The 19,916-nt window shown below is 34.5% G+C and overlaps 1 protein-coding gene across 1 annotated transcript in view; it reads right to left on the reverse strand.

Annotated features, from left to right (window-relative positions):
* Positions 1–19,916, reverse strand: part of NIN (ninein) — a 422,635-nt gene that overhangs the window by 16,969 nt on the left and 385,750 nt on the right. The window contains 2 exon segments of the mRNA XM_074236002.1: positions 13,046–13,159; positions 19,245–19,445. Coding sequence (XP_074092103.1) covers positions 13,046–13,159; positions 19,245–19,445 — 315 coding nt within the window.

Consider the following 19,916-nt stretch of genomic DNA (forward strand, 5'->3'; position numbering starts at 1 on the left):
GGTTGGGCTAATATAATAAAAAATGACAATTCTACCTAAATTAAATTACTTATTTAGTGCCATACCAATCCAACTTCCAAAAAATTACTTTAATGAGCTAGAAAAAATTATAAGTAAATTCATGTGGCAAAATGAAAAGTCAAAAATATCCAGGGATTTAATGAAAAAAAGTGTGAAACAAGGTTAGCTTAGCCTTACCAGATCTAAAATTACATTATAAAGCATCAGTCATCAAAACTATTTGGTATTGGCTAAGAAAAAGAGTGGTAGATCAGTGGAATACATTAGGTGCAAAAGAGACAGCAGGAAACGACTACAGTAATCTGTTGTTTGATAAACCCAAATATTCCAGCTTCTGGACAATTTTACTTTTTGGGGGGGAAGGGAGCAAAGTAATAGGGTTAAGTGACTTGCCCAGGGTCACACAGCTAGGTAATTACTAAGTGTCTGAGGTCACATTTGAACTCAGTTCTTCCTAACTCCAGGACCAGTGCTCTATCCATTGAGCCACCTAACTGCCCCTCTGGTTATACTGTTAAGGAGGTTTTTCTTCAGTGATTTTTTTTTTGCAAGGCAAATGGGGTTAAGTGGCTTGCCCAAGGCCACACAGCTAGGTAATTATTAAGTGTCTGAGACCGGATTTGAACCCAGGTATTCCTGACTCCAAGGCCAGTGCTTTATCCACTACACCACCTAGCCGCCCCCTCTTCAGTGAATTTTTGTACCTCTTTTCCTATTTGATCAATTCTGGTTTTACAAAGTTTTCTTCAATGAATTTTTGTACATTCCTTTCCTTTTGGCCAATTCTGCTTTTAAAGGAGTTCCTCTCTTCATTGAATGTTTTTGCCTGTTTTACCATTTGATTTTTTCTGGTTTTTTAGATGTTATTTTCTTCAGTATTTTTTGTCTCTTTTACCTCTTTTACCAAGTTGTTGACTCTTTTTCATGATTTTCTTGTATCACTCTCATTTCTTTTCCCAATTTTTCTTCTACATCTTTTATTTGATTCTTAAAATTCTCTTTGATCTCTCTCAGGAACTCTTTTCTGGGCTTGAGAGTAATTCACATTTTTTTTTTTGAAACTTTGCATGTAGCTATTTTGACTTTGTTTTCTTCTTCTGAGTTTGTATTTTGATCTTCCCTGACACCATAGTAAATTTTCTGTAATCAGATTCTTTTTTTCCTGTATGTTTATTTTTCCAAAGTATTTTTCTACTTTATCTCTATGTTGAAATAGAGCTCTGCTCCTTGTTGGAGCAAGCTTTAGACTTCACTTTGCTGCTACTCTCAGAGCTAGTTTTGGGGGCCTGGACTTTTCATGATATAGGGAGTGATCTACTTCTCTCCTGGTGTGTGTTTTGGTCTGTGAATAACCACAAGCATTCTTTCCTCCATGCTGTGAACAGGGTCTTTTTTTCCCTCTGTTCCAAAAAGCTCTGATGTATAGTACCCGTTTTCCCTGAGACTGTGACCTAGATACATGTTTGGGCAATACAACAGATTTCTGTGCCCCATGCCAGCAAAGGGAACCCTGTAATCTCTGAGGTTAGTTGTCCATCCCTCTTAACTTTTGTTAACTGAGAGCTCTGGAAGTTGCTGCCGCCATCACTGATTTGGTCAGCCCCCAGGCCTGCTGCTGGTACAAACTGCACTAGACTGTATTTGGCTTTCACCTTCCTGCTGCCCATCTAAATTTTGTGGAGCTAGAAAATTGCTTCACCCCATCCTTTTATGAGTTTTGATATTTCAGAATTTAATGTGAGGTGTTGTTTAAGATAGTTTGAAGGGCAATTTGGGAGGGTTCAGGCAAATCCCTGACTTTTCTCTACCATATTGGCTCAACCCTTATAGTCTTACTAGAAGCTGAAGATCAAGCCCCAACAAGCAATAGGCATTGCAAGTTGGAAAGCTACCTGTCCTTTTCCTACAGCTGACATGCACAGCAGAAGACATGTACAATATAAGATGGAAGGCACACAGTCAAATGGAACATTCCTTTCTATAGGATCTGGGTAATGCTTTTCACCATTAGTCCTCTGGAATTGTTTTTGGTCATTGTATTGATTTGAGTTCTAAAGTCTTTCAAAACTGTTCACTTTTACAATATTGACGTTACAGTATAATTTTTTTTCTCTAGGTTCTGCTCACTTCACTTTGGATCAATTCACACACATCTTCACAGATTTCTGAGAAATCTCAGTTATCTAGGGTAGAGTTGGACTACTTCTCAAAGGAATTTGAGAAGAAATGACACAAAATGTGGCTTAGGAAAGGTTTAGAATAAACTATCCTCTTAATTATTAACTTAAAATCATGAAAAACATAAAAAAGATTATAAATGGGAAAATATGTTGACATCAACAACCAGTGTTGGGCACAGTCCCAAGGCAAACAGGAATACTACACATCAGAGCTTTTAGGAACAGAGAAACAAAGACCCTGTTCATAGTTCCATGGTAGAAGAGTGCTTGTGGTTATTCACAGACCAGAATCTTCACAAATAATGTACATGGTAGTCTGCTCCCATATAGAATGAAAACTCCTTGATGGCAAAAATTGTTCAATTTTGTCTTTTGCTTTCTCAGTGCCTAGCACATAGTAGGCACAATAAATTCTTGTTGATTTTTTTTAGGTTTTTTTGGGTTTTTTGCAAGGCAAATAGGGTTAAGTGGCTTGCTCAAGGCCACACAGCTAGGCAATTATTATGTGTCTGAAGCCTGATTTGAACTCAGGTACTCTTGACTCCAGGGCTCGTGCTCCATTCACTTCGTCACCTAGCCAGCCCTTGTTGATTTATTTAAAACAATAGTTTCCATGTCTTCCTGTAGTCAAAAAAATTCATTTTTGGTTTTGTCATTTAGTAATGCAGATACAACAAAGGAAGAAGGATTCACACCCATATTGAGCCTTTCTACACTTAGCCAGATTTGTCCTTAGACAACAGAAACATATAGGCCCTTATTTTGAACCCTTTCAGTGTTGAAGTTTCACAGAGGTTTAACTCTGTAGCACAGCCTTTTTTGATCCCCATAATCACTTCCAAGTCATCACTCAATGTGAGTAGGATTCCAATAAAAGATGTACATATTCCAAAAAAAAATCTGAGATAATTTTATTTCCTTTTCCTCCTTGTATAGACATTTTAACTGTATTTATGGATTTATGACTTAATTCCTGTGATTAGATACCAGAAGAGGAACTGGTTGGTCAGAGGGTCTAAACAGTGGTGTCTCGTACTCATAATTAATTCATTTAGTGACAAGTACCAAGACTGACAAGACCCAAACTTGCTTCTTAATCACATTCTCTCTTTTGAAAACTTGTGAGTTTTCACTGTGATACAGTAGTGCAGGCCTAAGTTTTAAGTTCCTACTAGCATTTCCACACAATAACAGATAACCTGCTCTTCTTGGTGTCCTAGCAATGCTTTCTCCTCTTGAGTGATGTAGATTCTGTTAGACATTTTTTTTTCCCAGAACAAACCAGTCTCATTGTAGTTAAACATTTGTTGGGGGGAAAACTATCAGCTTCTCCACCTAAACTGGGTCATATAACTTTCAGCAGCTTCTTTGTAGGCACTGGCTGCCCCTCCATGCCTCACTGTACTATGAATGCCAGTTCTCTTTTTAAATGTATAGATTAATAGATTATTCATGATTGGCTTTAAACCCTCAGTGCTCTCACTACTTGTTCCATTCCTGTCTTTTTTTACAAATCAGCATGCAATTGCCTTTCTCATAAATTATCTCAGAAATGCTATCACTGTTTTTCATTAATTCATATGTAAAGCAATTTTTCAACTTCTTTCAATGTCTGTGAACGTTGCTTATTCACAGACTTTACACTGTTAACAACATTGCTCCTTTAAGCATCCTGAACTTAAGGGCAATGCCAGTTACACTTACACCACTCTCATACTTAGCTTTGATCTCTTTTCTCTCCAATTGTGGTTCTTATCAACTACCTTTTTAGGCTTAGTTATATCACTCTTAACCTTTAGTAACCCATGATTAGCACTTTAAATGCACACAAGTTCAAGACATAATGATGAATGTGTGAGGATTCTACACTGTTCATGAACTACTGACATGACCATCTCTGTTTCATCACAAAAGAAGGGTGACAAGTGGTGAGCAAGTGCTGTCTGCTGCAACACTTTTCTTGTCAAAATGCAATGAGTATCAGATTTGATGAGTAGTAATATAGATGTATTTACTTCTTGAGTTTGCTTACTTATCACTGAACCTCCTAAAAGAGATATCTAATCTTCCATTACCTTACAATAAACAGAAGATGAATGTCTATTGCTTATTTAACATGCAATTGGATATTCAACCAATAGCATTTGTCCATTGATATATTATATATATACATATATATTGCTTATAATCGTTATTCTTTATATAAGATATTTAGTATCACCAAATTTACACAAATTTACTTCATAGCTTTGGTTCTTAAAATCTAAGTATGAAAAAAATATTTATAGCAGCACTCTTTGTGTTGGCAAAAAATTAGAAATTTAAGGCATGCCCATCAATTGGGAAATGACTGAACAAGTTGTGTGATATATGAATATAATGGAAGACTATCATGCAATAAGAAATGATGAGCAGGCAGAGTTCAGAAAAATCTGAAAAGACTTGTATGAACTGATTTAAAGAGAAAAGAATAGAACCAGGAGAACATCACATACAGTAAAAGCAAATCTATGATGATTAATTATGAATGACAGCTCTTCTCAGTAATACAATGATCTAAGACAATTACAAAGGACTCATGATGGAAAATGCTGTTCATCTAGAAAGAACTGATGGAATCTGTATACAGATCAAAGTATACTATTTTCACTTTACTTTTTTTATGGTTTTTTTTCCTTTTGGTTATTTCTTCTTTTACATCTGTGACTAATGTGGAGATATCTTTGACATGATTGCATATATATAACCTATATCAAATTGCTTAGCACTTTGGGAAGAGGAGACGGGGAGAAGGAGACAGAAAAATTTGGAACTCAAAATTTTGTAAAAACGAATGCTAAAGGGGGTGGCTAGGTGGCGTAGTGGATAAAGCACCAGCCTTGAAGTCAGGAGTACCTGGGTTCAAATCTGGTCTCAGACACTTAATAATTACCTAGCTGTGTGGCCTTGGGCAAGCCACTTAACCCCATTTGCCTTGCAAAAACCTAAAAAAAATAATGCTAAAAATTGTCTTTACATATAATTGGGAAAAACTACAATACTTTTTTAAAATCTTAAAAATCTATTATTAAAATATTAATATTTTAAAATATGTTAGAATTTAAAATATTAAAATCTACAAAATATTTTAAAATGTATGAAAATGAATCATATTAGATTTTTATAAAAATGATTTTAATGCAATATGAAACTGACTAATTTATAAAAAAGAATATTAAGGAGCAGCCACGTGGCGCAGTGGATGGACCAGCAACCACAGAGTCAGAAGGATCTGAGTTCAAATGTGACCTCAGACACAATAATTACGCAGCTGTGTGACTTGAGTAAGACACAACCCCATTACCTTGTAAAACTCCCCCTCCCCCCAAAAAGAATCTCAAAATAGATCAGTTTTTTAAAAGGAATAATTTATAAAGTGAATGAATTTTCTATTTAGTAAGTCCAAATTTTCAAATATTGAGCTTGCTTAAAGAAGGCTAACTTATACATGAGTTTTGCCTCCCTGAGCTTCTTTTTGTACTATTCACTTATGGTCTGATGATTTCTATTTCTATTTGATGATAGTTTTTCTCATTATCTATCACTGAAGCAAAATCTATATTTCAAATTGATATTATTTGCATTTGAGATTCAAAACTAGACTGATGAGATTTTAGATCAGGATTTTGCAGAAGTTTCAAATATGTACTTCAGACAAGATCTGTGGATGCTGAAATTCATTAGTAATCCAAAAACTTTTTTGAAATAGCAGCTGCTTTTATTTTTCCATTTTCAAACTTGTTGCTGGCTTCCTGCCCCCTCCTTTAAAAAACACAATATTCAACAAATTTATGAAACTGTAAGTACCTATTGTACATTCTGCTAAGTGTAGGGGGCAATTTTTGTTTACAAAGAGAAATGAGTAGAACCAGAAGTTTAGAAACAATTTGGGTACTCATAAGAACTCAAAAGATATAGTGCTTGAAGATCTCAGTGACATTCTCATGGAATTTATAGAAAAACAGTAAATAACTAAAGTACAAAGTGACACTGAGTAGGCATATAAGAGAAATGAAAATCAGCCAGAGGTCAGAGATGAGGGAATCATTACAAATAGGTGGATGACAAAAGGTTTTATGGAATAGTTGGAATCCATGCATTGAAGGATGAAATTTAGGAACGGGGGTGAAGATTCCAATCACCTAGGGAATAGGACTCTCTAAACATAGAGCATTACCTACAACTACACTACCCTATTTAACCAAGTTGAGTACTAGCTCCACATATTGTATAACTTGCAGGTGTGTCTTTTTGCTGCCATCTGGGGAAAAAGCTGCCAATCTTCTGCCACACATGAGAATTGTCCTGTTACCAGGCATTTTCTTTTTTTTTTTTTTTTTTTTAGGTTTTTTGCAAGGCAAATGGGGTTAAGTGGCTTGCCCAAGGCCACACAGCTAGGTAATTATTAAGTGTCTGAGACCGTATTTGAACCCAGGTACTCCTCACTGTAGGGCCGGTGCTTTATCTGCTGCGCCACCTAACCATACCAGACATTTTCTAACCTGAACACCCAGCCACAGTTCTATGCTTCCCTACTTCAGTGTATCAGGTATTTGGAGAAATAAATCTCTACTGACACCAAAGGAGCCTAAGCAGCTGCCCTCTATTATTATATTACATAGGATGGTATAGTGTCCTGCTTCAGCTTCTATCAGAGATTATTAGTTGAAGTAGTAAGAGGACTAGTTGAAATTCTAAAGACAAAGGGAAATATTTGCAAAGAGGGAGGAAATAGGATTTGTCTGAAGAGACTGATAATGAATACAGGGTGCATACAAACCAAATTAGATTTTAAAAAGAAATGTCAGAAGATAGAAAAAAAGACAGTAACAAAGGATAGCTATAAAAACATGACAGAGTCCTTTGAAAAATCACTTTTACATCAAAAATCATTAAACAAGAATAACTAACAGGGAGCTGATACCTAAAGAAGGAAGGAAATTATCATAAAGCACCTATTTGTCCTCGATAAATTCAAGTCATTCCTTCCTATCACATGGTTTTCTTTCTTTTCCCTTAGAACTAATTCCTCAAACACAAAATGTCTAATAAGCAAATATGTTAAACACATATGTATACGTTCAAAATTCACTAGACTGTTCACCATTGGTTGGGGAGGAGGGGAGGGGAGAAGAAAACTGTGTAACACAAATATGCAAATGGATGAACGTTGAAAAACTTTCATAATGTGTAATTGAAAAAATAAAATAAGCTATCAATTAAAAAAAGATAAATTCAAGTCACTTGATTTGTTGGCCAATGAAAAAATTTATTGAGTTTTTTAGCCATGGCCAACACTTCATGACTCCATTTGGAATCTTTTTTTTTAAGGATTTTGCAAGGCAAATGAGGTTAAGTGACTTGCCCAAGGCCACACAGCTAGGTAATTATTAAGTGTCTGGGTCCAGATTTGAACTTAGGTATACCTGACTCCAGGGCCAGTGCTCTTTACACCTAGCCACCCCCATTTGGAGTCTTTTTGATAAAGATACTGTGTAGTTTGTCATTCCCTTCTCTAGCTCATTTTACAGATGAGTAAACTGAGACAAAATAGAATTAAATGTCTTGGCCAGAATGACACAGGTAGTATCTGAGTCCAGATTTCATGTCAAGTCTTCCTGATTTGTGGACCAGCACTCCAATCACTGTGCTACCTAGCTACCTATAGAGGGAGGAACTAGTCTTTCTTTGTTTTTGTATCTTAGGTATCTAGCACAATATCTGGCACATTGCTATTGTTGTTCAGTTGTGTCCCACTCTCCATGACCCTGTGGAATACACTGTCCACAGATTTTCTTGGCAAAAATAATGGAGTGGTTTGCCATTTCCTTCTTCATTGGACTAAGGCAATAGAGGTTAAGTAACTTGTGATCCTGGGATCACACTGCTAGAAAGGGTCTGAAATCACATTTGAATTCAAATATCTCTGCCTCCAGACTCAGTGCTCTAACCATGCCAGTGAAAGAACTGGCAGATATTATTGCTGAGATACTAATAGTAATGGCTGAAAGATCACAAAAAGCAGTAAATATAATACAAGCAAAGAAGAGAAAATGTCCAAAAAGGAAAAAATAGTCTTAAACTATATGTCAGTGAACTTGACTTTGAATCCTGTCAAAATACTAGAATAGATAATTTAAGAGACGGTTGGTGAATATTTAGAAAACTGAATAAAGAGAGTCAGCATGATTTCTTCAAGGACAAGTCACATGAGACTAACTATATTTCCTTTTTTGATGGAATTACTAAACCAGTAGATGATAGGAATACCATGGCAATTGTTTAGATTGTAGCAAAGGTTTTGATAATAATATATCATTTTACTATTGTAGAGAAGATGGAAAGATGTGAACTAGATGATAATAATGATATCCTACAGAAAGCTGATAGCACAATGGACAGAACAATGGTAATATGGGACAATAATAATACTTAACTTTTCAGGGTTGTTGTGAAGATCAAATGAGATAATATTTAAAATAGCATTTAGCCCAGAGCCTGGAAAATATCAGGCACTCTAAATTCTTATGCTCTTATTCTCCTCTTAATACAGTTAAATGGATTCAGAACAGATTGGATGACCGCATGCAATATCAGTATGGTATGAGGTCTCTAGTGAAGGAACCCAGGGATCTCTTCATGACATTTAATATTTCTATCAGTAACTTGGACAAAGGCTGGAATGATCATCAAATTTTTAGAAGACATAAACTTGGAAGGAATAGGTAATGAATGCACTGGTCAAGACAGCATTTTTTTTCACTTGAGTGCAAATTCACAAATATAAGATAAGAGAGTCATAGAAAGGCAGAAGTTATTCTACAAAAGAGATGGGGGTTTTAGTGAACTGTAAGTTCAATATGAGTCTGCACTGTATTAGGGAAATCAAAAAATGTAACATAGGTTACATTTACAAAGCATAGCTTTGAGAAATAGAGAGATGATAGCCCTATTGTACTTTCCTTTACCCCATCTATCCATTCTCTACCTAGTTTATTTTTTTAATATGGGAGACAAAAAACAAAAACAATGCTTTAGGATTACACTTAAAATTACTAATGAATATAATAAGGCTTTGGAGACAATGTTTGCTACTTTAGAGAAGTTTCTTCTGGGATTATGAGACTGAAAAATTGGCAGTTTCTCAAATCCTAGGGAAGATGGGAAAACTTAAATCTCAGGAGAGGCAAAGTGTGCAAGTTATGAGAAGTGCTTGTCAGTTCTTCCAGGCAAAAACAGGAGATAGCTGTGCTTGGAGGCTTTGGAGGAGCAGCCACAGCTGCTGCTAATGCTATGGCCATTCTACTGCCCTAGAGCGAAACACTGAAGAAAAGGCCTGAAGCTGTTCCTCATTTTCAAGTAAAGAAGATACTCTTACTTCTCCATCACTTATCTCATTCTGGCTCTAATGCTGAGCATACACTATTGCCAGCCTTCAATTCTGAAAATCTGTTCTCTTTTGGTATTTACTATGTGTTCTCAGAAGGAAATTTTTTATTTAGATGAATCTTTTAGTGTATCTATCCTGGGGTGGGCATAGGGATTATGGTAGTCCAAGGACATATAGAAAAGGAGAAAGGATCTTCTTCCCTAACTGTAGTGTCCCTCAAGGTTCTGTCCTGGATTCTCTTCTATTATACTGTTTCACTTGGTGTTCGCATCAACTTCCATAGTTTTAATTACTATCTCTCTGCTGATGATTCTCAAATCTATCCTGCCCTAATCTTTCCAATCTTGCATCTCCAACTGCCTTTCAGACATCCTGAACTAGATCTAATCTTAGACTCAGCATGTCCAAAAACCAAACTATCTTTCCTCCTAAACCCTTCCCTGTTCCTATCTTTCCTATTATTGTAAAGCGTAACACTCTCCTTCCAGTCCCTCAGGCTTATATACCAGGGTTTTCTCTAGAATTCCTTACTATCTCTCATCCCCCCAAATCCAAGCTGTTGCCAAGGCCTGTCAATTTCACCTTGGCAACACCTCTCAAATACATCCCTTTTCTCCTCTGGCATTGTCTACTCTCCAGTACAGGCCCTGTTCCTGGATTTTTGTAATAGCCTGACAGTGGTTCTGCCTGCCTCAACCCTTTCCCCACTCCAATTCATCTTCCATTTATCACTAAAATGATTTTCCTAAAGCATAGAAGTAAATACAAAATACTCTGGCATTCAAAGCCCTCCATAACCTATCACCCAATTATCTTTCCAGGCTTTTTACACCTTACTCCCTAATATATATATATATATATATATATATATATATTCTTTAATTCAGTGACTCCAGCCTCCTGACTGTTCCATAAACTCAGATCTGTACATTTTCTCTGTGTATCCCTCCCTAAGCCTGGAGTGCTCTCTCTCCTCTATTCCAAATACTGACCTTCCTGGTCTGTTTTAACTATCACCTGAAAATCGCACCTTCTACAAGAAGCCTTTCTCAACCCTTCTCACTTTCAGAGCATTTCCTCTGTTAATTATTTCTTATATTTCCTGTGTATAGTTTGCTTTGCATATATTTGTTTGTTTGCTTTCTCCCTGATCAGACTGTAAGCTACTTAAGGTTAGGGACAGTCTTTTAATTCTTTTTAGCACAGTACCTGCCCCATCTCCTGGTTGATTACTGATTGATTGACATTGCCTTTCTAATTGCTGGATTTTTCCCACCATTTAGGAGAAATTTTACTGATAGGTGTTATTACAGATGTCCTAAAGTATGAAAAAGATTAAATCAATTTTGACCTTGATTCCTCAGAGTAAGAGAAAAGGCTTGTCGAGTAGAAAAAAAGGGGTGAAAAGAAGCAGAAATCAAAGCCAAGTTTCCCATAGTCTCAATCACTAAACCCTCTTTCAGCAGGTTAAAGAGCCCCATCTTTGATTTGCATGAACTGATGCTGAGTGAGATGAGCAGAACCAGAAAAACACTGTACACCCTAACAGCAACATGAGGGTAATAATCAACCTTGATGGACTTACTCATTCCATCAGTACAACAATCAGGGACGATTTGGAGCTATCTGCAATGGAGAATGCCATCTGTATCCAGATAAAGAACTGTGGAGATCAAACAAAATTCAAGGACTATTCCCTTTAGGAAAAAAAAAAACCAGATATCTTATTGTCTGATCTTGTTATCTCTTATACTTTTTGTTTCTTCCTTAAGGATATGATTTCTCTCTCATCACACTCAATTTGGATCAGTGTACAACATGGAAACAATGTAAAGACTGACACATTGCTTTCTGTGGGGTGGGGTGGGGGAGGGAAGTAAAGATGGAGGAAAATTGTAAAACTCAAATAAAATCTTTAATAAAAAAAATTTTAAAAGAAGAATCCCATCTTTGGGGCAGCTAGGTGGCACAGTTGGATAGAGCACGGGCCCTGGAGTTAGGAATACCTGAGTTCAAATCTTAATAATTCCCTAGCTGTGTTGCCTTGGGCAAGCCACTTAACCCCACTGCCTTGCAAAAACAAACAAACAAACAGAAAAAAAAGAGCCCCATCTTCCTCCTCTCCTCTTCCATACATATTAATGAAATTGCCTAACCCTTGGAGATACCCAAAGGGAAGTGCTGAGAAATAGCAACTCAGATAACTCGGAGAAGTAGCAACTCATGAGTGTCCAGAGGGAACAGTTAGCTTTCCTTATTAAGCAAATAATTACCTAGCCCTAAGCATTGTTAAACAGAGATGCATTATTATAAGAAAAAAATTATAATCATAGCAGTTCACATTTTAAAGTTTTCAAATTGGTTTACATATATTATTTGAACAACCCTTTGAATGGAGTACTACAGGTTATCCCTATTAGAGAAAAAAAAAACAGAATCACCCTATAAATGCCAGAGGTCAGAACTGAACCCAAGTCTCTCCTAAACTCAACTGTCCTAAACTCTCCTAAACTCAACCAAATCATACTATATCTTTCTCAAGCAGAATTATGACTTCCTAGTTTTGTATAAACCTATTTTCCAGGGTATCTGTGGCATTATTCTAAATTTGACTCCCCCTACCACTATGAATGTTTATCTCAGGGAACCCTCCTGTTGGTGAACCTGATATGCTTAAGGATACAGATCTGGGGAGGTTGGGGGAAGGAGGAAGAGGAGGAGGGGAGAGAATTCTGTTGAATGGTTCTGAATATAGAAAAGGTCTGAATTATGCTTCAGAGTATATAAAAAGACCTAGCTTCCTATTTTCTCATAATGAGGTGCTTTGTTCATTTTGTTCTCAGCACTATTTTCCTATTCATTTATGCTGATTCAATTCAATATGCATTTATTAAATGCTTCTTGTAAGCAAAACCCTGCTAAGTACTAGGGGAGATTTAAGGTTTAGAAAAGACAGAATCTCTGCCTGCATGGATCAAACAGTGGGCCCCCCAATTTTTTTAAATTTCAAATGACATAGTTCTAGAATATAGATTATGTAATTCAAGACTGAATTTCATTGAGGTCACTCATTATTTAACCATTTTGGTAAACAATATCAACATATGAAACCTTTGACAGGTTAACAATAAGAGAAAAATATAGTGATTTTTATGTCATAAAGACAGACTTGGAGGAAAAAAGTCTTTCCAAAATTATATTTTTTAAAAAAGTAGACTAATTATTTTCAGCTACTACTCAATAATTTTAGTAAAATTAGAGAAACGGTCTTTACATATCAGAGCATGTCTGAGATTAAATGCTTCACTAGGCTTTGGGAAATTTAATATCAAAATTAGTTAAAACCAATAGATAAGTACACAATTTGGAGTGCATAGTGAAAGTAGCAGGAACATGAATAAGTCAGAAAACATACTTGTTCTTTTAGTTGATTCACTTTTTCCTGAAGAAGCTTTTTCACTAGTTTCAACTTTTGTTCAACTTCTATCATGCGTTCCTCCATAGCCATTACCAGTTGCTTTTGGCTCCCCTGGAAAAGAAAGAAACTTTTGTTATTTGAAAATCACACCAAAGAGAATTATTACAGTCTTTCTTCTGTAAGGAAGGGTAAAAGACAACGAACACATGTAGTTTATAGAAGGATGTATTTCTATCTCGATAAATATAAGGTTAAGTTCATATTAAAAACTCAAAAGTTAAAAAAATCATAGATTTAACCATCTTCACCTGAGATATAGTAAAATTATTTTAAAACTATGAACAAGTATTAGCTTTGATTGCCTATTTGTATTTATTCTAGCAAAGGTGTTATGGTGACTATTTCCTCCTTTTGATTTTTGATTGATAGTCTCAACCATAAATAGAAACCATGTAATAAAATATTATCCAGGGTTTTCTAAGCTTACATGCCACATTTATGGGAGTCTGGTTTTCTTCTACTATGATTGATAACTAGGACTTTGGAAGAGTTTGTTGGGGCAGCTAGGTGGTACAGTGAAGAGAGTACTGACCCTGGAATCAGGAGGACCTGAGTTTAAATCCAACCTCAGACACTTAATAATTGTCCAGCTGTGTGACCTTGGGCAAGTCACTCTTAACCCCATTGCCTTAAATAAATAATTTTTTTTAAAAAAAGACTGAAAAGTATAAGAAATTAAGGGATGCCAGGCATTCATGGTATTGAAGATCACCACTACAGTTCTCAGATATATAAAATAAAGGGTTTATATTTCAAATGGGACCTGTTAAGTTACAAAGCAACTTAGATTTTAATAGTCATTGTCATATTTTATAATTATAAAGAATCTTTAAAAGATATTCCTTAAAAAAAGCTGAATTGACTATAGAGGTCCAAAAATGATTCAAATTCTAGCATGTGTTGGAAGTTAAACTATCACAACTTATTCAACCTTTCCACCGGAGTCCAATTTGGATGCTTCGTGGATGTATGGGAGCTGTCAAAGACTGTCTGTGGACTAGAAACTCTTGCTGATATGATCTACCCTGTAGAATCTTTGATTAGGGGTTTTGGTTGGTCATGAGATAATGAAATATTTTGTTCCTAGAAATTCATGAAACTTCCTACTAAGATAGTATAAAACCACAAAGGTTTTGTGGGAAACAAAGGGAAAACATATTTACTGAGTCATAAAAAAGTTAATTTTAAATTCAGAAATTTTTAAAGAGTAATTTAGAATCTGATTTCACATTTAATCTCTTAAAATATCAGACTTGAAAACCTATGGTCAAAAATATTTGGAGATTTTAAAAATTATTTTAAGTTAATATTGCCAATATTTATTTTTAATGTATTTTTCCATTTCATTCTTAAATTCTAGGTAGATATTTGTCTAGAGAAAATAATCCATGATTCGAGTGACATTATTGCCCTCTATATTAATTATAACATGAATCAAAGCACTGCATATGATCAGAAAGTTAAATGAAGAAGAAACTTGTATTTGAAAGCTTTTTTATTTATTACAATTGGTTTCCTCTTTGCTTATATATATATATATATATATATATATATATATCTTACACAAAATAAGTATATCCTATAAATAATCTTAATTTTATTCAAATTTCAAATAACATTAGTACCTTCTCTTAAAAATAGTTTTAACAAATAAAATAAGAAATTATATGGCATATGTTCTTTCAAGAAACCCAAATTCAAATCACCATTCCCTAAATAATATAAATAAAAATTATTTACAGCAAGCTGAGAATAGCATTTATAATTTTGATTCAGTTTCTATATAATAAAAACAAACGTATTACTTTGACCAACTTAAGAGAAATAATAATTTAAAAGAAGACATTGACTCCAACGTTTTTAACACATGCACATACATTCATGCATGTGTGTATGTGTGTGTGTGTGTGTATGTGTGTGTGTGTGTGTGTGTGTGTGTGTGTGTGTGTGTAATGGTAAGAAAATTGATCATTAGAAACAAAATTTCATAGGTGTCCAATCCTCCTGTAGGAATCTGTATGCTCTTTGCCCTAAGGCCTAAAGAAAGAATGCAAGTGGTATACTTTACCTGAGATCAATATTATATTTGACTACTTTTATTTACTTTCTTTCTCATGGTTTTTTCCCCCCTTAGTTCTAATTCTTCTTTCACAGCATGATTACCTTGTAAGTATGTTAAACATGATTATCCATATACAATAGAATGCTTGCTGACATTGGGAGAGAGGAGGGAAGGAAAGGTAGAAAAATGTGGAACTCAAAAGCTTTCAAAAGGATCAATGCTGAAAAATAACTTTGCATATAATTGGAAAAAGTAAAATAAAATAAAAAATATTATGATTGAGACAGATCTAAATTGATATAATAATGTTTGTATCTTTAGTAAGTACATAGAATATCAATACCATACAATAAGCAGGCAAAACAATATGAAGATAGAAGAAACTACTATTGCTTCCTACAACAAATTTATCCCACTGAATGAAGATATAATGAAAATGAAATGAAGTTATAATAGGAAATTAAAACTCATTGACAAAACCAAAGACCCTTCAGATCTGTTTTCTACTTTCCTAATTCCTAATCATGTGCTAAAAAAAAATACATTGAGATTTCTATTGGGAGAATTTACATTATTATTCTTGTACTAGATTATATCACTTAAATAAAAAGATCATGCCTTTTTTTCCCTCACACAAGATGTCACCTTTTCACTGGCTGTTCTTCATGCTTAGAATGTTATTTATCCAGTCTTCCCTGACTTGCTTCAGGTTCTAGTTATAAAAACCCTTCTGCAAGAAGCCTTTCCAAATCCTCTTTAATGCTAAGATTATCTCCAATTTATCCTAGTTGTACTTAGCTTTTTTGCATGTTGTCTCACACATTAGATGAAGTCCTTAAGAGAAAAAACAGATTTTTTTATTTTAATTTAAATTTTGATTTTGTTTTTTGGGGGATTTTCCTTTCTTTATATTCCAAAGCTTAACATAGTGTTTGGCACTTAAATATTTTTTGACTTTGACTTGACAACCTAATATTACATAATATTTTTCTTTAAAAAAACAAACTTCTTGAGATCAATTATTGCAAAACTTTTTACACTATTTTCCAATAAAAACTCCATAAACATTTTATAATATAATATAAATTATATAATAAAAGCAACAGGATGGATTTTCTACCACTATCACTTTGCAATTTTATTTTGAAAACATCATTAATGCTGGAAATTCAATAAAATGGCTATAGAGCATATCATCATAACAACATATTCTAAAAGCATATAATCGATACATGTGACACATATAGGTGACTAAGGGCTCACTTTAAAAATGTAAGCTACACTTGAAAGTAACAAGTCTCTTGCTCATTCCATCAGTGCAACAATCAAGAACAATTTTGGGGTTTCTGTGATGGAGAATACCATCTGTATCCAGAGAAAGAATTGTGGAGTCTGAACAAAGACCAAAGACTATAAACTTTAATTTTTAAAAAAAAGTTATGTAATTTTGCTATCCCTTATACTTTATTTTTCTTCCTTAAGGATATGATTTCTCTCTCATCACATTCAACTTAGATCAATGCATACCATGGAAACAATGGTAAAGACTAACAGACTGCCTTCTGGGGGGGGGGAGCAAGATGGGGGAAAAATTGTAAAATTTAAATAAAATAAACTCTTTCTAAAAAATAAATAGTAACAAGTTGCACTCCCAAAATGTCAGAGGTATGGCACCATTAATGATTAATTTTCAAAACTACCAAACAGGAGATTTCAGAAAGAGTTAAGGGAAAAAAATCAAAAGAATTAAGAACTATTTAAATGTGGGAAAGACAATTTAATGAATAAAAAAAGAATGTAGATTGTAAGAAGTCACTTTAAATTTCACAAATTAACCAGTTCTTGATGTGTCCTTAAGTTATATCTAATTAAGATCAAGGAGTTAGGGAACTCCTGGGAAGTAAGAATATTTGATAAGAGATAGCATTTATTAAAATACCAGGAAAGGTGAGGTTATACTAATTGAGAAGGGTAGTAAATTTGTATTTTTTAAAAAGTGGCAAGATTTTTAATGTTCTAGAAATTAAATTTTTAAGAGATATGCATAGAACATGAACTGGGTATGCACGACTAGCACACTTTGATAGAGCATATGCATTAAACCTTCTCTAGAGGGGAATATACCTTAAGGCTTCCTAGAATCAGTTTTTTTTAAATACTTTTATCATTATAAAAATGTCCTGATGTTGTCATGCTATCCTGGTGTCTTTTTGAGTGACAGAACACAGTTAATCCTGAGTTTTCTTAGATGTTGTGAAGGTTTATTTTCTTTGAAATCCAAAAATTCATGGATACATAGTTTGTTGTTTTCCTCCACCTACAAATCTCTCTTGACTTACTATTAATAATGTTTGTCCTATTTTTAGAGTACCTGCGATGGAGAATACCACCTTGTATTCAGAGAAAGAACTGTGGAGTTTAAAAAAAGACCAAGGTCTTCAATTTTTTTTAAAAGTGTCTTATGCACAACATAATTTTGATCTCTCTCATATTTTATTTTCTTTTCAAGGATATGATTTCTCTCTAAACACATTCAATTTCAATCAATGTATAGCATGGAAACAATGTAAAGATTATCAGACTGGGGGAGGGGGGGAGGAAAGGGAAGGTGGGGGAAAAATTGTAAAATTCAAAACCTTACCAAAAATGATAGGTAGAAACTACTATTGTATATATATCCTGGTCTTTTTTAATTGGAAAACTAATAAAATATTACAAATAAAATATTACAAATATTACAAATAAAATATTTTAAAAAAACTGTTTGTCCTTAATTTTCAAAGAAGACCATGACATCAGGGAGGTGTTGCCATGACAAGAACATGAATTGGATTTGAGTTAGGATGTGTTATGCTAAGTCACCAGCTTCACTTTCTCCTCCAGAACCTTCTGGGTCCAGTGGCCAGATATGGATCAGGATGACTGGAGATGATCCTGGATGTGAGGCAATAAGGACTAAGTGACTTATCCAAAGTCACACAGCTAGTTAAAGTCAAGTATCTGAGTCCAGATTCGAACTCCTGTCCTTCTGACTCCAAGCCCAGTGCTCTATCCACTGTGCCACCTTGCTGTCCTTGATTCACTATTATAATAGCTATGAGTGCTATACAGATTGTAAAGGAAAACCTAGGTTTCTTTGTCTAGGTTCTTTCAAGGTTTTTTTTTTATAGGGTTCTTAGCATCTGATAATTTTTTAGTGATAACTTCAGGTCTGTTGTGTATTAAATGGAATTTGGAATTTTATCAATATAATAAGAATGATAACACCATCAACAACAGCGAGTATTTATATAGTACCTACTATGTTCCAGAGAGGTGTTAAGCATTTTACAAATATTATCTCATTTGATCCTCACAATAAATCTGTAAGATAAGTGCTATTATTATTCTCAATTTACAGATGAGAAAACTGAGGCAAAAGAAAGGTTAAGTGCCAGGACAAGTGCCCAGAATCACACAGTTAGTAAGTGTCTGAAGTTAGGTTTGAACTCAGGTCTTCCTGAACCCAGACCTGACACTCAAACTATTGTATCACCAGTGGCCTCTTGAAGCATCTAGAGAATCTATTAATATTCTATAAATTTCTATATTTAACATAACCCAGATGCTAAATTTCCAATACAACAATGAATGTATATCTATGGACATGCCTTTGCTCACAGAACAAAGCTTATTTATATTTATTCATTAGGAGGAGATTTTTTTTACTCCATTTTGGAATGGTCATAATAAAAGAAAATAGTAACTTCCCATAAAGCTGGGCAGCTAAGTGGCACAGTGGAAAGTGTGCTGGGAGTTAGAAAGACCTGAGTTCATATTCAGTCTCAGATGTTTTACTAGCTGTGTAATCCTGGGCAAATCACCTGTTTGCCTCAGTTTCCTCATTTGTAAAATGGGGATAATAATAGTACCTATATCATAGATTTGTGGAACCAAATGAGATAATAATTGTAAAGCACTTAGCACAGTGTTGGTAGTTAAATTAATGAAAGGAAAAGGACAACAGAAAAAAAATGAAGTCATTCATTAAACTCTATACCTGAGACAACAAATATATACTAAAAGATATTTTACTTGTGGTATGTTGGTTTCAGAGATCCTGTTTTCAAGTTCATCCTGTAAAAGTTGATTTCTCCATTCTGTCTGTAACAATTGTTGTTGAAGCTGTAGAAACTGCTCTCTGGGCATCCCAAGACAGCCTTGTTGCAGAAGGAGCAGCACATTCTCATGGTGTGAGGATGGGTTAAGCATCATACTGAACTTCGAGTCTTGTATCTGAACAAGTACAAAAACTATTTAAATACAATAATGATGCCATTCACAAGTCAGTAACTAATTAACAGAAAGAACTTCAGTTCATTAACTTAATAAGGCATTCATTTTAATTCAAACAAATTCAAACCAACAAATATTTAATTATGAACTTAATTTTTCTTTGGATCCCAGTACAGTTATCACCAAAGATAATAATTCCATTTTTTCCTAATATGGTGGAATTTGGGTTGCCAGTTATGAAAACTTGGGTAATTTTCCAATGCCATATTGCTGTGATTCTCACGGTAGCATAGCATAGTGGTAAAAGGAGCTCATTAAATCTTTGTTGATAATGACATGCAGCACCATTGTGTTTGTGTGTGTGTGTGTGTATGTGTGTGTGTGTGTGTGTGTGTGTGTGTGTGTATGAACTGCAGTGATCCATCACATCATTTGGAAAAATGTAACAAAATTATTTAGCTCACTAGTTAT

Source organism: Macrotis lagotis, chromosome 4 (assembly GCF_037893015.1).
Source record: "Macrotis lagotis isolate mMagLag1 chromosome 4, bilby.v1.9.chrom.fasta, whole genome shotgun sequence".
Lineage (NCBI taxonomy): Eukaryota > Metazoa > Chordata > Mammalia > Peramelemorphia > Peramelidae > Macrotis > Macrotis lagotis.